This window comes from Lactuca virosa, chromosome 5, assembly GCF_052849685.1.
Source record: "Lactuca virosa cultivar CGN04683 chromosome 5, Lactuca_virosa_CGN04683_v6, whole genome shotgun sequence".
NCBI lineage: Eukaryota > Viridiplantae > Streptophyta > Magnoliopsida > Asterales > Asteraceae > Lactuca > Lactuca virosa.
The window spans coordinates 327,045,752-327,060,579 of NC_136430.1; the positions used below are offsets into that span (position 1 = coordinate 327,045,752).

Genomic DNA, 14,828 nt, shown 5'->3' on the forward strand with positions numbered 1-14,828 from the left:
TTAACCCAATTCTAAGAGGGCCCCACTTAACCCAAATTTCGATTAAGGGATTGAGCATGCCAGAAATTGAATCAGCGATAGCCAAGCGACCTCAACCTGCAATTGTTCTTCTTCTCGTTCTCTGTCTTCTAATTTCATTCTTCATTCTCGTTCCCTAAAACGATTAACCATGTTGCACTTCGGAAGAGCAGGTCCACCGGATATCAGAGATACCTATAACCTATTCAGTCCTCGTCCTCAACATCACCTTTCATAAGTTCATAATTTCATCATTCAATTTGTAAGACCTTTGATTTGTCTAACGATTTTTGTCGTTCCAAGTACAACTGTGGATGATTTGTTCCCCCTTTTTGATAAGTATAAAAAGGTTGTTGATGTTTTCATCCCTAGAGATCGCAGGTACAGTTTCCCCCAATTAGATTTAGTGGTTAATGTGCAATAATAGGATTTATCATTTTTGTGGAATCTTGCATTTGTATTTTTCTTCTGTAACGTTTTTCATACACCAAAGTGATTGAAATGTTTCTACTTCTGGAAAATATGGCTAAATGCAAGAATTGCCAACCGAATTTTGTTTATTTGTTTGTCATTCTTTCATTTTTTTTCTATTATAACATAGAATTTCGTTGTGCTTAAAGAAAATTTTTCTTATATCATTACAATTCCAATATTTTGCTTTGAAAGTCTATCTAGTTATTGCAAGGAAAGTTGCTTAAAATCTTTGTAACTATTTATAACAATGTTATATTAGGTAGAATTATAAAGAACAATGCTTCAATTGGAAGAAATGAGCATAGGGTGCTATAATAAACAGATCAGTGAAATGTAGTCACACTCTCTTGCATTTAACCCAATTATATTATTAACTTTCCCATAATTTGTTTTGATTATGTTATAAATTGAAAATCTTTATTCCAATTATTATTTTCTAAGCATATTTGGCTTTACTAATTATGTAATTCCTGTGTTGATTATAGGACTGGGGATTTTCGGGGCTTTGCCTTTGTTCGATATAAGTATGCAGATGAAGCCCAGAAGGCAGTGGACAAGCTTAATGGTAACAACTGAATTTCCATTTCTTTTAAATAATCCATTTCATGAATTAAAAAAAAAAAACAATCTTCCTTTTTACATCTATGCCATTGCTTCATTGCTTCAGGAAGAGTTGTTGATGGTAGAGAGATAATGATTAAATTTGCCAAGTATGGACTTGATGCTGAATGTGAATCATAGTCACTTTTGTTGCTAAATATATTCACAAAAAAACATATACCTAATAAAAAAATTAACTCCGCCATTTATAAATTATTTAGTTTATTATTGATGGTCCCAACCCAGATAAAGGAGGAGGTTTATAACATTAACTATAGTAAAGAACAAATGGCCCCAAATTTTTGGTTCGCTTAGAGCCCTTAAACTGGTTGAGCCGCCCCTGTTAATGATCTTCTAAAAAATCTATTCTTTTCATGGATTTAGTCAAACGCCTAAGCTCATCGCCCTCATCATCAGCATCATGCCAAGTCTATCTCCACCCCAAGTCCTTCATCTTTGTCATCAACTACCTACTCCATAACATCTTCTTATTCACTTAGATGTTCGTTAATTACATTAACATCTTGTAATTATTGGTTTAATCCATAAGGTTTTAATATAAAAAAACAAGAAAAAAGGAAAATGAAGAAGAATTATGACAATCACGTGCAACTATCCATATTATCTGCATTTGTTATTTCCATTTGCTTTAATCAAGGCTGTTAGCCAATTTCCTTAAAGTAGTTTAAATGAAGTAGGTGGATAGTATTTGTCAAGTTTTAAATGAATGTTCCTTTTGTATTAAGAAAAGGTATTAAATGAAAAAGTCAGACACTTCCTCTTAACGTTTTTTTGACATTTTTGCATTTTGCTCTCCCTTTTTTTTTGCACATACACACGAAAACAAGGAAGCTCTCCATCTCCCCTTTTATTTTTCTACAAAAGACAAGTGATTCAAAAGGCAATAAACCAACATTTGGTATCAGAACATATAAAAGTTTATGCTAAAATATCAAACCCGATATGCACCCGATATGCATCCATGGGAGATTCATCAAGGAACAAGAAGGATGGGCAGATTACACTACACCATCCTATGTTGCAAGAAACAACTATGTTGCATGGGCCATTGAAAGTGTACATGCAAGCACAAGGTGTTTAGGATGCTGTAAAGCCCAGTAAACCAGAAGATGTAGTTAAAGTTAGAAAAGATAAGATGACACTTGCAACCATATATCAAGGTATGCCAGAAGATATATTGTTGTCATTGGCAGAGAAACAAACAACAATGGAAGCATGGGATACTCTAAAAATTATGTACATGGGGGCTGATAGAGTAAAGACAGCAAGGGTGCAGACGTTAAAAGCAGAATTTGAAGTTCTAAATATGAAGGAGATGGAGACAGTGGATGAGTTTGCTATGAAGATAAACAATACTGTAAGCAATATACGGGCCTTAGGAGACAAAGTTGAGGAATCTTCATTTGGATAGAATATTTATATTTTACTTGCTACCATATCTCAAGTTTAGTGTTTTGATCATATTCTCCTAATATTCTTATTGTGTTGTAGGCACTACTTACCAAGGCGTACCTCAAGAATAGTGGATGTTGCATTCGAACTCGTTTCCTCGAGTTTGTGTGAACTATCACTATGTATAGTATCAGTAGTTCATGATAGTTTAGTTTTTAGTTTGAACTAAACTCGCTTCCCCGTGTTTGTGTGAACTATCACTACTTGATTAATTCTTATTAGTAGTTTATGATATCTAGTTTTAGTTTGAAAAAATTACGATGAGTTCCTATAATCGAACTATGACTGTTGATCCCGAAAATACAGCGATGCTTCATCGGACGTCACTGTGTTTAGAAAGTTATGCTTGCTTCGACCTGTCATCAAGTTGTAGCTAGCAACCATAGGTGGGAGTGTCAATCCCGTATAGATCTATACATATCTCTCTCACTCAGTTAAGAATTAACGATTATAGGTCGGGCGATAGTTGAATATATATATATATATATATATATATATATATATATATATATATATATATATATATAGTCTACTTAGCGTAGCCGAGAATTTTGGCAGAGTAACACTAGGTACTAAACTTATCCAAATGTGGCTATAATAACGAGTTTCAGTGTTTCCTGGCAACTGGCCAACGTGACAACTAGGTATGATCTTATCAATCATAGTGGTTCAACATAACAATTAGGCATAATATTAGCTAAAGTATTTGGGCAGAGTAACTACCAGACATAATATTATCCTAATGTTATATGCATAATTATCTAACTATAATTAGTGATAACTATGTAAAGTTGTATTTTAGACATGTATCCCCCCCCCCCCCCCCCCCCGAAAAGAGTTGAAAATGAAATTGTCAACTCACCTGATAGTTGAAACCATTGATATATGCTAGAAATCCACAAGCTAGGACTTTGAGAGACATTTGGGATAGTGGAACGAGAATCGATATATAGAGAGAATGAATGAGAGGGGTGAGGAAAGTGGTTTGCAAATGCTTCCTATTTATAGCAGGTTTTAGGGTGTGTGTCGCGAATTGTGCACCGTCTAATTACGCGCGAAGCGTACGATGATGCCACGTGTCGTGTCCTTAGTGTGCCACGTCATTCCGTATCTCGATGAAATTATGTGTAACTGCGCGCGAGCGTACATGACGAGATAATTCAACTTCGAAAATTCATAACTCTCGCATACGAACACCGTCTTTTCGACAACTCTTATATATTCGTGTAGTTTTTATTATCGTTAAAAAGCATATCTCACTCATATGATTTCCGTCTTAGGCATTCTTTGCTCCATAATTCCTACTTTAAGTAGTATTACATTTGCCTAGTTGGAGACTTTTCCCAAAAGTCGGCCAATCTCCTTATAGTTTTCGTCGTTGCAACTTTTTAAGTATGACAGACATTTATTTCCTATAAATGTCATATCTCGCTTGTAGTATGTCGGATTCTTGTCAAATTTATATTTCTAGTATTGTGGTAGCATGTAGAATTTAAATATGTTAACCTGCTCGCAAAGTGACGCGACTTTTTGTGCACTTATTTTTGAGCCTATGATTTTGACGTTAATAGGAGTGATGGTTGGAATTTTTGGTGTTTACAAGATTGTGTTTTGACGTTGGTTTTCGACAGTGGTTAGGGACGTCTTTCCTGAGTTGTCACATGATGGCAGTCCAACCATGTGTTGTAGTCCTTAGTGCATGCATTGTATATGTATTTTTGTGTGGGGTATTTTATGGAACTCACTAAGCTTTGGCTTACAGTTGTGGATTTAAATGTTTTTCAGGTACTTACCGGATCACGAAGGCAGGACTATACACACACGCATCAACGATTTGATGGTTCGAGATTCTGTATTGTTTTCCTTATAACCCTTATTTGAATTATGGTCTCTGAACAAATGGTTTTGACACAGATGTATCTTTACAAAAATAGGTGTTTATTCTATTTTAAAAATGAAAATATTTATTCTGGAAATTATGACTTTACGATTTCGTATCAGAGCCCTGGTTTGAGGTATTTGGATGAACACTCGTGTGATTCCAAACTCAAACTATGGATCTGAGAATTTTTATAAACCTTTTTGAAAAGAAATGAACTTAAAAGAATAAACGAAGATGCGATGTGTATAGTCAGTTGAAGCTCAAAGGAAAACGATCTCCCAAAATATACATACATGTTGATATGTTATTGATGTTATATTATGAACTACATGCTAGAAGTAGGCAATGATCTGCTTAGGGTTGCATGTTAGAATGCATGTTTAGGAGAGATGTATGTTTGTGTTTGATATATGAACTATTAACGATGCACGATGGTGTGTAGGATAAAGATCCTCAGGAATTGTGTGTTAGAATTTCCTAATCTTCATGATGCCTTATTGACTATTGGATTTTCTGCTCGAATGTTGCTTGCCTTGTGTTATGTGAAACCTTTATTGATGTTATTTAACTATTGAGAAAATACGTTAGGTTGCATGTCACGAAGATTAAATGGTTTTAGAATGCTTGATTTGGCCATATTGCACAACTCTTGTTTGAGTCCAACCGTTGTAGTGCATAATCTTTTAGTGGAATGATTGTTTAATCTTTGATGAATGTAACTGTAATTGTAAAATAGTTAATTGACACCGGTAAAAGTTTCTTCTGCAACTGGTAACAGGGTGAGGTGGAGTTCCTAGTGACCTGATAAAATTATTAAGGCATGTTAGTGCATGCATATGTGTGAGAAGAATCCTAGGGTGAGAATCTAAGAAGTGTAGCTTGTGGCTCTTTTGAGCGTATAGGTGTGTGTTAGTACACCTAGTTGTGGTCAAGTGTAGTGACCTAGAACTTTGGGATGATTCCTGAAAAAATACAGATAGGTGTGGATGGTAGTATGGGCCCATACTACTGGAAGCATAGGATCCGTACGAGGGTCAAGAAAAGTCACAATGCTACTAGGAAGCTGGTGAGTGTGCTTTAGCTTTACGGGTTAGTTGAATATGTTCTATCGTTGTTTTCAGAATGGTGATGATTGTTTAAGTGGGGAATGGTTCGGTGCCTTAATATCATGGTGGATCGAGTTCAAGCAATGCAGACTTATGTGAGATGGTTAGTTTAGAAATCTCGAGGGAATTGTTCAAAGTGGTATCGATTATGGTTACGAGTATCAAGAAGGAAGTAAATGAGATGATCGATAAGCTATTGGCATCCTTCAATGTATTGAGGCAGTCACCGACTAGTGATGCTACTTGCCTCGACATGGTCATATATCAGCCTCACACCATTGATGGGAGGAATGTTAGGGTACTCAGCGCACGTTGGATTGAAGAAATGCAAGTTGCCTTCCACACCAATCTTTTCCCTATAGAAGTAAGGATTTGGTTTGCTTTAGACCTTTTGCATCATGTAGCAAAGAGTTGTTGGGAGTTGATTGTGCAGTCTATTTCGGTTTCTGAAATGGAGACCATGACATGGGATGCATTGACGACCCGATACCGGGAGGAACAAACGTTTTTTTGTAGGGACCAAGAGTATAACTCTAGAAGTGGGACCAGGAATCAAGAAAGAGACGAGAGAGTAGGTTTAGGACCAGGCCCGTACTACTAGAAGCATATGATTCATACTCGAATCGAGGGAGGTCACGAGGATTCTAAGGAGCTAGTTGAGGTTTGGGCCTTAGTGGCCATGTCAGTTTGGGTTTGAATGGTGTAGACCTAGGTGAGTTAGTTGATTGTGAGGTCTCGAGAGCCTTGATCGAGGTAGTGCCAGTTGAGTCGTGTGACTTAATAAAGAAGCGATTGTTAAGATCAGCTTGAGGATTGCAGCCGGAGGCTGAGTGATTTGGAGATGGATTGGAATGTCACTATCTACGGTGGGGGTTATGTTCTTCTAGCTTTCCGTGTTCAGAGGAAAGGGAGAGCAGACATGTGATTTTCAGAGTTGGGATGTAGACCCAACATGAGGCTAGATGGTTCTGGTTTTTGGTGGCAGTATAGCAGTATAGGAATACACAAGAGGATTCTTGTGGTATGGTTGCTTTGATATGAGATCAAGGGTGTACCTTCTTTGGATATGGATAGGTCAGGTGCTAGTTGATGGTTTCAGGTGATCAGGGAAGTGAATCGGGAGAGACAACTTTTGTTGTCTCTGATGTATCCCGACTATGAGAGTGATGCCTCTTATATATATATATATATATATATATATATATATATATATATATATATATATATATATGATCCTCACGATGAACTGATGGTTGGGGATTTGTGGGCGAGGTAAGTGGTAATCCATTTGTTTCTAGATAGAGAATATGTGTTATGTATGGACTATAAGAATTATTGCTTGTGCATATGCATGAGATTCTTGATGTTAGAGGTGGTTATGATTGGAAGTTTCCGAGGTCTCCATCTGAGATTCAGAATCTCTTTGAGTTTGCTTGGTATTTATCTGGAAGATCAACTTGCATTGTGTTATACATTTCAAGAGTCAGGAATGGTACGTACCTAGTTGAGTTGGTTTGAGATATGGTTTGTTTTCAACACTAGTTGGTGGTAGTTCAAACCCTAAGTGGGGGAGAACTAGGTATTCTACTTGGAGGATCATCTATCTGTTCGAGTTTACGGTATCGGAAGAATGGTTCATAGGGATCTGTAGTTCGGGTATGCGAGGCCTTTGTTCAAGATTTACACAAGTCGGGGGTGTATAGAAAGTTGCTATCAGATATATGTGCTCAGTAATTTCACGAGTTGTCTCACGGCAGGAAGTTGTTGGTCAAGGAGCTCGTTGTAGCCAATGGTTCCTATTGGGATGCCGATGAATATATCAAGAGGCGCTAGGGTCTCTCAGGTTAAGTATCAGTTGCTGAGGGATTTATCAGCTCGTTGTATAATTGTTATCTATGGTCTAGGTTGGGCAGTTGTTGGTCGGTAAATTAGCTTCAGATTTCGGTATGTTTAGCTCCATGTGGGTTTTGGTTCAGTAGCGTGTAGGATCATTGCATTAGTTGTCAATGCATCCTCAATCGTTGGTGATTTCGTTCATCATCAATAGTGGAGATTCTTCGGAAGTTTCGAGTTGTATCAGTTGAAGTTCAATGGATGCATCAACCTATCGTCAAGTTCAGCTCGAGTTTGGCAGATGACCTTGGTTATTGGAAGTTTAGAAGTTAGGGCAGTGTTGTCTATTTTTCCAGACGTGGCTTTAGATCTGTGTAGAATCCAATTTTGGCATGTAGTGTCGGCAGGGTTGGTATTTGGAAGGATCCGACCAAGGTTTTAGCAGCATTTCTGGATAACTTTAAAAGTTTTATCAAGCTAGTTACGTATTGATGAGATCTGTTCAGTCTCAATCAAGGTATGTGATATTGTTTCGGTCATTCATGAGGATGTTCTGTTAATGATTGTGTTTCATCATTTCATTAGATCTACTGGAACTTCATCCTTTGTGTAAGGTTGTGAGGAAAAAAGAATGCAGTAGATCCACGGTTGGTTATGGGTTCCCTTAAGGATGTGTATTGTGGTAAGTTCATTAGATATTGTCGTGTGGGGTGTATGTGGACTATACAATATCGCAATGGAGGACTTGGTTCGAGTTATATGCATGGTTCTTATTTGGGTTATAGCCTTTGAATTGGAACAAGAGTGCGACCTCCTATCTCATTTTTTGGTTGTGTGTGACCATGTTTTTCGTCTGATTTTGCATTGGTAGTAGCATGTGCTTTGAAAGGAATTGTGCGTGATAGAGGGTATGGCTCGTGTTGTGTTCAGTTAGCGTTAAGAAGGATGTTTGGATTCCTGCAAGACGGTGGATTGATGGTTGAGTATCTTTAGGCCATGTGATGTTGGTCGTGAGTCTTCAGGCTAGTGATGGATTGACGGCAAGATCGGCGTAGTACCATGAGCTTATCGTTTTAGTGGTTAGAAGGTGTCACGATGTATTGTGAACCAGTGGTTGTATTATTCATATGGGTGGGACCCGGTACTCATTTGATTGAGACTCTTAGGTCTCATATCGTTAGTCTTAGTGGCATGTTTGGGTTGTTAGTGCGTTGTTGGGAGTCGACAGACTCAATGACCAGCTGGTTTGGATCTTAAGGATAGTAGAAGTTTGTCATGTGGATGTACACCTTATCTAATGAGGGATTTGGATGCAACGTGAGATTATTGAATTGGCCATCATTATGCTCGTGGGGCAGCGGGTTGGTGATGACTTGTCGGAAAGTTAAGTGTGTATTTAAGGTTTTTGGGAACAATTTCCGAATTTGGGAATGGGAGAAATTCACGATTGGGATGTCATGGGTATTTTTCTGCATGGTTTGGTGGTGTTCCTAGTCAAGAACTAGGTGTAGGTACGACAAATGAATGACCATCAGTCATAGATCATGGTTTCTGGAGTTTAGACTGACGGGTTCCCGGTTTTGGGAGTTTATTGATGAAATTAGTTGTAGTTTCATTTTTGAGAAGTCTTCCAGTCTAAGTGGTTTTCACTGGAAGTTTGGTCTTTCAGTTAAGGAGAAAAAGATAGTTGTTTCGGACGAGTACTTTTAAGTTATTGGGTTGTTGTTAGCAGCTATGGGTTTTCAAGTGATCTCTCGACTTCTCTATATAGATGCCTTGATTTCGAAGTGGCTAGAGGGAGTTGTGGAATATGTTGACGTTGTTCGTGTTCCAATACAACGATTATTTCACTGAGACTTGTGTTGGGAGTCGCCTTTGTTTTCAAGTAGTGGGTTCAACAACAATGAATAGTCAGAGGTTCTATCTTCTAGTGGTATCAGCAATATAATTCAGGATCGGAAGGGTTTCGTATGGTTCGAGTTGCGGAGTGAAGTCATATTGACTATGTTCCGGGATGGTTTTGCCAGCTTGGGAGTCAGACAAGGTATTGTATTTCTGAATTTTCGGTAGAGTAGTGATGATTATTCTTTATTGGTTAAAGTTAGTGGGTCAGGGATTCATTATTTGTCAAGGTATGTCAGTTTCACTAAGATTGGATTTTGTTTGTAGTATGGGAGGGCAGTCGCCTGTATGAGTTGATTTCTTAGTTCGGATCGGGATTCTGGAAGGATTGTATGAATAGTATGGGGTGTAGTAGGGAGCGATTTCGAGGACGAAATCTAACTTAAGTGGGGGAGAATTTTAACACCCATGTTCCAGGTTGGTTAAGCTAACTTTTATCAGGGACCAAAGATGAAGTTTTGGAGGAAATCCTGTGCCACGACATGGTCAAAGAGGGTCACAACGTGGAAATTGTTTAATGGATTGTGTGTTATTGGATTGCCATGGCATGGCCAAAGGTTGCCACGGCGTGGGGGCTGTCCTGGCCCAAGCCCATGATTCTTTAGGGTTTGCTTCATATTTAAACCCCTCTAAGTCATTTTTAGGGATCCTTATCAACCTCCATCACCCTCAAGTTTTAGAAACCCTAACCCTAATTCCTCCTTGAGAGTTGTGAGTCTATTGTGGTGACCTTGTGTACTTGTGAAGGAAGAAGGGTCATTGGAAAGGATTGTGGTGCTTTCTGGATGATGTGAAGATCTCTTTTGGGCATCTTTGGACTTTTTTAAGTGTCCAAGTTCCTTGCTTTATGGCTTAAAGTGGTTAGATCTTGATTATTGTCCCATCTCTTTCATGTTTAAGCAAGTTTGGAATGAAGAAACTCATAAAGTTGGCAACTTTATGACTCTCCCGAGTCCCAAGAGCATCATATGTTGTAGATTTAGTCTTTGGTGGAAGTTCTCGTCATTTGCTTGAGTTTTGGTCTTTAGAGCTCATTTTAACCTAAAATGGATTCTAGTCATGTATTGAACATACATGTCTATAAAGCTTCTATCTTTATGAAGGATCTCGTATTAGAAAACCCTTCTGAAGTGGTTGGATTAAGGACTTTTCAGATTAAGGGTTTAATGATTTAGTCATGGTGGTATTTGGCTTTATTTGGGCTTAGGGTTGGAGATCTGGATCTACTTGGACGTCTTAATGGATGAAGTTGGAAACTTTATCCATTTAGACCATAGAATGGACCAGATCTGAGCTTTGGAGCTCTTGGAATCGAGGAAACTTGCTTAATCCATTAAACTGCTGGAAACCCGATGCCCACGTCGTGGCCATAGATCGCCACGATGTGGCGACTGAGAATTTCCCATATTTTTGGTTATATGAGGCCCACGACGTGGCGGTTGGTTAAAGTCAACATTGGCCCTTGACTTTTGGTATGAGTTGACTTTTGGTCAAATTTCTATTTTTTTAGTAGGTAGACCTAGGATTTGCCTTGTGTGGATTGATAGGAAAAGTTTAACACCCATCCTTGGCGGTGAGATATGTTAGCTGTGCTCAGTTCGACATTGAGCTGGGTTTTAGTCGACTTTGTGATCCATGTGAGTTTTCCTTACTGTACTTGTGGGTCGAAGTCACCAATGCTAGCCTACTGGATTATGTATCATAGTATATTGGATAATGTTATGCTAGTTATATGACAGACTGGTAGATCTGTATGATTACCTGTGTTACTGGATATGTGATAGATTGGTAGATATGTATGATTACTTATATTTGCTGGATTTTGAACGTTACTGTATATGTCGACATGTTATTGTTATTGTTGGGTTGAGGCAGTCCTGCTTTGTGCAGAAGGCCAAGGTACACGGGGTGGTCTGGATAGACTGTAGGCCCTATTTGGCCGTCCAGACAGGTCGAAGGCCCGGAGAGCGGTCAAGATAGGTTGTAGACCATGCAAGGTGGTCCAGTCAGGCCGAAGGATCGAAGAGCGGTCCACATAGGTTGTAGGCCTAATGAGGCAGTCCAGTCATGTTGAAGGCTCATGTATGCATGTTATTATCTGTTTCGTTGTGTGTGTTATTTTGGGGGAACTCACTAAACTTTGACTTACAGTTTGATTGTTGTGGTTTTAGGTATTTCAGAGGTCAGGGCAAGGCAAATGTTTGATCGTGCACATCATCCTGGTTTTCATGTGTTTTACAATTTTAGGATACTCTGATTCATAATAACGACTTTTGGAAACTATGTTTTGTAAACACTTATGGTTTTTGGATTCGTTTCGAAAATGAAAAATTTACCTTGATTTTAGGATGTTATATCTCTTTTGTTATGTTACTTTATCAGTGCATCTTCGAAGACTTTTATAGACATTTCAATATTCCTTGATGCAAGGTTTTACCCGGTAACTTGCATTACCCGGGTAAAGACAACTATGTAGTATGTTTGGTACTTTATTATTGTTAGGATCTGTACTTATACGCACCTCCTATGATGTGTCTTTTTAGGAAATTTTTGCTCATCATATAATGGTATTCTTTTGTGGGTCGATTATTTTGAACCGCTACACTTTTGTCGTTTATGCACCAACCTGTTGTGACTGAGTCGGTATCGGTCTGGCAAGCCGACCCAGATACACCATTAAAACCCATGTCACATCTGATGGGAAAGTCTCCTCCCAACAAACGATTATAAAACACCCTCGAAACCAACAACTACAAGTATCCTTCACACTCCACTCTTACATTCTTATATAGAACACTCTTAGTTGTTATCAACAAACTATTTAACATGCCGGTAACATCAGTCACATTTGTAAAATATGTTTGCAAATAGTTGTTATCAACCAACTTTTCAATGACAACTAATTTTTTCTTTTCAAAAAATTTAATGATAAAACTACAAATGAAGGGTATAACCATAGATCGTTAGCATTTATTTTCCTTTTTCTATTCTTTTCAACTCAAGAACATGAAAACCAAATATTACACTTTTTTATTTGAGCAAATTACACAAATGGTCCATATGGTTTAGTGTAATTTGCGCGTTTGGTCCCTAACTTATTTTTTTAACTCGGAAGGTCCCTACTGTTTATTTTTGTTACGCGCTTGGTCTCTGTCTTACCTAAAAATACTATTTTGCCCTTGGTTTTTTATTTTATTTAAATAAACACACCCCTAACCCCACCCCCCTCACCTTACCTTACCTACCCCACCATTTTCCCCTATTTAAATAATAGTCTTTTTAGGTAAGACAAGGACCAAGCGCGTAACAAAAACAAACAACAGGGATCAAGGTTGTAACAAAACAAATAGTAGGGACCTCCCGAGTTAAAAAAAATAAGTTAGGGACCAAACATGCAAATTACGCCAAACCATAAGGACCATTCGTGTAATTTACTCTTTTTATTTCTTTCTATACTCTTAACTTTCGCCTTCTATTCAATTTGAAAATTGAAACATGGCGTAAGGGTGCATCAACCTTTTTATATGATGATATTCTTTTTTAGTTGAGTGTGATTTTTCCAATCAACGAATTTGATTACCAATGTTTCTATTGGCAAGAGCATGGGCCATTGTGTACATGGGCTCATCAATAGAAGATGGATGATTTATGATAGGCGTACTATAAACAAAATAACAAATCCAAAGCCCTTCTTGATTCATAAAAGATAAAAACCCCTTTAATCGAATCCGGAATTCGTCAACTACTGAACAACTGCAACAATGGGTCTTTCCAGTTCAACCCAGAAAGATGATCAATCCACCACCACCACCGTCAAAAAACAGATCTTCATCTTATCCGGCCAGAGCAACATGGCGGGTCGCGGCGGCGTTAAGAACAAGCGTTGGGATGGGGTAGTCCCTGATGATTGTAAACCTGATCCCTCCACTATCCACCGTCTCAACGCTAACCTAATCTGGGAAACCGCCCAGGAGCCACTCCATGCCGACATCGACACAAAGAAGACCTGCGGTGTTGGTCCCGGAATGTCATTCGCTAACGCCGTAAAGGATTACATCCCCGGAGTAATAGATCTCGTGCCGTGTGCAGTAGGTGGCACCGCCATAAAGGAATGGGCTAAAGGGCAAAAGTTATATGAAGACATGGTGCGGAGGGCGAAATCAGCGGCGAGTAGTGGCGGAGAGATCAAAGCGATGCTTTGGTACCAAGGCGAGAGCGATGCGCCATCGCAAAACGCTGCTGGATCTTATAAAACGAACATGGAGACTTTAATCCACAATGTTCGATCAGATCTTGGACTACCATCACTGCCAATTATTCAGGTCAATTACTATTTACTAATCTCACCGATCTTACATCTAATCTCCATGATTCGTTCAGTGAATTGATTGGGGGTTTTGGGGGTATAATCAGGTGGCGCTAGCATCGGGTGATGGCTACATAGAGGTAATAAGAGAAGCACAGAAAGCAATTGATCTACCAAATGTGGTGTGTGTTGATGCAAAGGGATTGGAATTGAAAGAAGATAACCTCCATTTAACGACGGCAGCTCAGGTTCAACTTGGACACATGTTGGCCGACGCATATCTCGCCCATTTCGGATAGGCGGCTCCTCCGCCGGAGCTTAACCGGATACTGTCTGTAATTCAGATGTTTAATGTATCATTCACCAATCACTAGCAATATTTGCCATCTATCTGTTATTATTGGTTTGATGTTCGTGAAAATCCAAATGTGAAATTGGTATTGGTTTATCGATTGACGGATTGATATATATTTTTTTTTGTTGTGTAATGTGATATTTGGTACATCGTACTCGCTATTTATAAAGTGTAATAGGTAAATAGTTTTTTAACACATATATGTATATTTTTTTTTTGCTATGGGTTTACTGAGTGATTTCATGGGGTACTTTTGTATGTAGAGATAATGTTTTTTTGGATCAACAGTAAATGGGTTCAAGATAGACCTTCCAGATAAGTCCAGTCCCTGAAAATGAACCTAATGTGACTCATAGGCAACATAAAAGCAACAACAACAAACCCTATTTATTCCATTCAAATGGGGTAAAGCCGGAAAGGTAGGTGGACCTCAGTAGTTATACCTCATATGTCACAACTCATAGAAGAGCTACTGCTTCATATAAATGACCTTCGGCCTATGACAAACCAACATGTAAGGAAACGACATCAAGACACCAAAGAGTTGGTAGCTATCTATTGAAAGCAAAGCAACATTAAAATAAAAAAAAATAAAAAAAAAAAAAAAAAAAAAAACAAACTATCTATTGAAAGCAAACCAACATTAAAAAAAAAAAAAAAAAAAATAAATAAATAAATAAATAAATAAATAAATAAATAAATTGCAACGTGTATAACAGAAGATAGTCAATACTAACACCATGGTGAATCAAGACACCAAAGAGTTGGTAGCTATCTATTGAAAGCAAAGCAACATTAAAAAAAAAAAAAAAAAAAAAAAAAAAAAAAAAAAAAAAAGCTATCTATTGAAAGCAAACCAACATTAAAAAAAAAAAAAAA

At 38.1% G+C, this 14,828-nt stretch overlaps 1 protein-coding gene and 1 long non-coding RNA gene across 4 annotated transcripts; both read left to right on the plus strand.

Moving 5' to 3' along the window:
* LOC145113130 (uncharacterized) lies at window positions 1-11,629 on the plus strand. 3 transcript variants are annotated; one of them, XR_013710735.1, is made up of 5 exons: window positions 1-399; window positions 978-1,057; window positions 4,351-4,417; window positions 11,179-11,370; window positions 11,460-11,629. It is a non-coding gene; the product is annotated as an uncharacterized LOC145113130 (long non-coding RNA). The 3 variants fall into 3 exon arrangements; XR_013710736.1 differs by having other exon boundaries at window positions 4,351-4,405; XR_013710737.1 differs by lacking the exon at window positions 11,179-11,370.
* Window positions 11,630-12,846: 1,217 nt separating this feature from the next.
* Window positions 12,847-14,171, plus strand: LOC145116719 (carbohydrate esterase, putative (DUF303)). The gene is made up of 2 exons (XM_079053045.1): window positions 12,847-13,610; window positions 13,702-14,171. The coding sequence occupies exons 1-2, from the start codon at window positions 13,050-13,052 to the stop codon at window positions 13,891-13,893; spliced, it is 753 nt and encodes a 250-aa protein (XP_078909171.1). The 5' UTR covers window positions 12,847-13,049; the 3' UTR covers window positions 13,894-14,171.
* The last annotated feature ends 657 nt before the right edge of the window (window positions 14,172-14,828 follow it).

Coding starts and splice junctions, on each gene's coding strand:
- LOC145116719 (XM_079053045.1), top strand. CDS start 13,050: ATGGGTCTTTCCAGTTCAACCCAGAAAGATGATCAATCCACCACCACC. Junction 13,611..13,701: donor CATCACTGCCAATTATTCAG/GTCAATTACTAT, acceptor GGGTATAATCAG/GTGGCGCTAGCATCGGGTGA.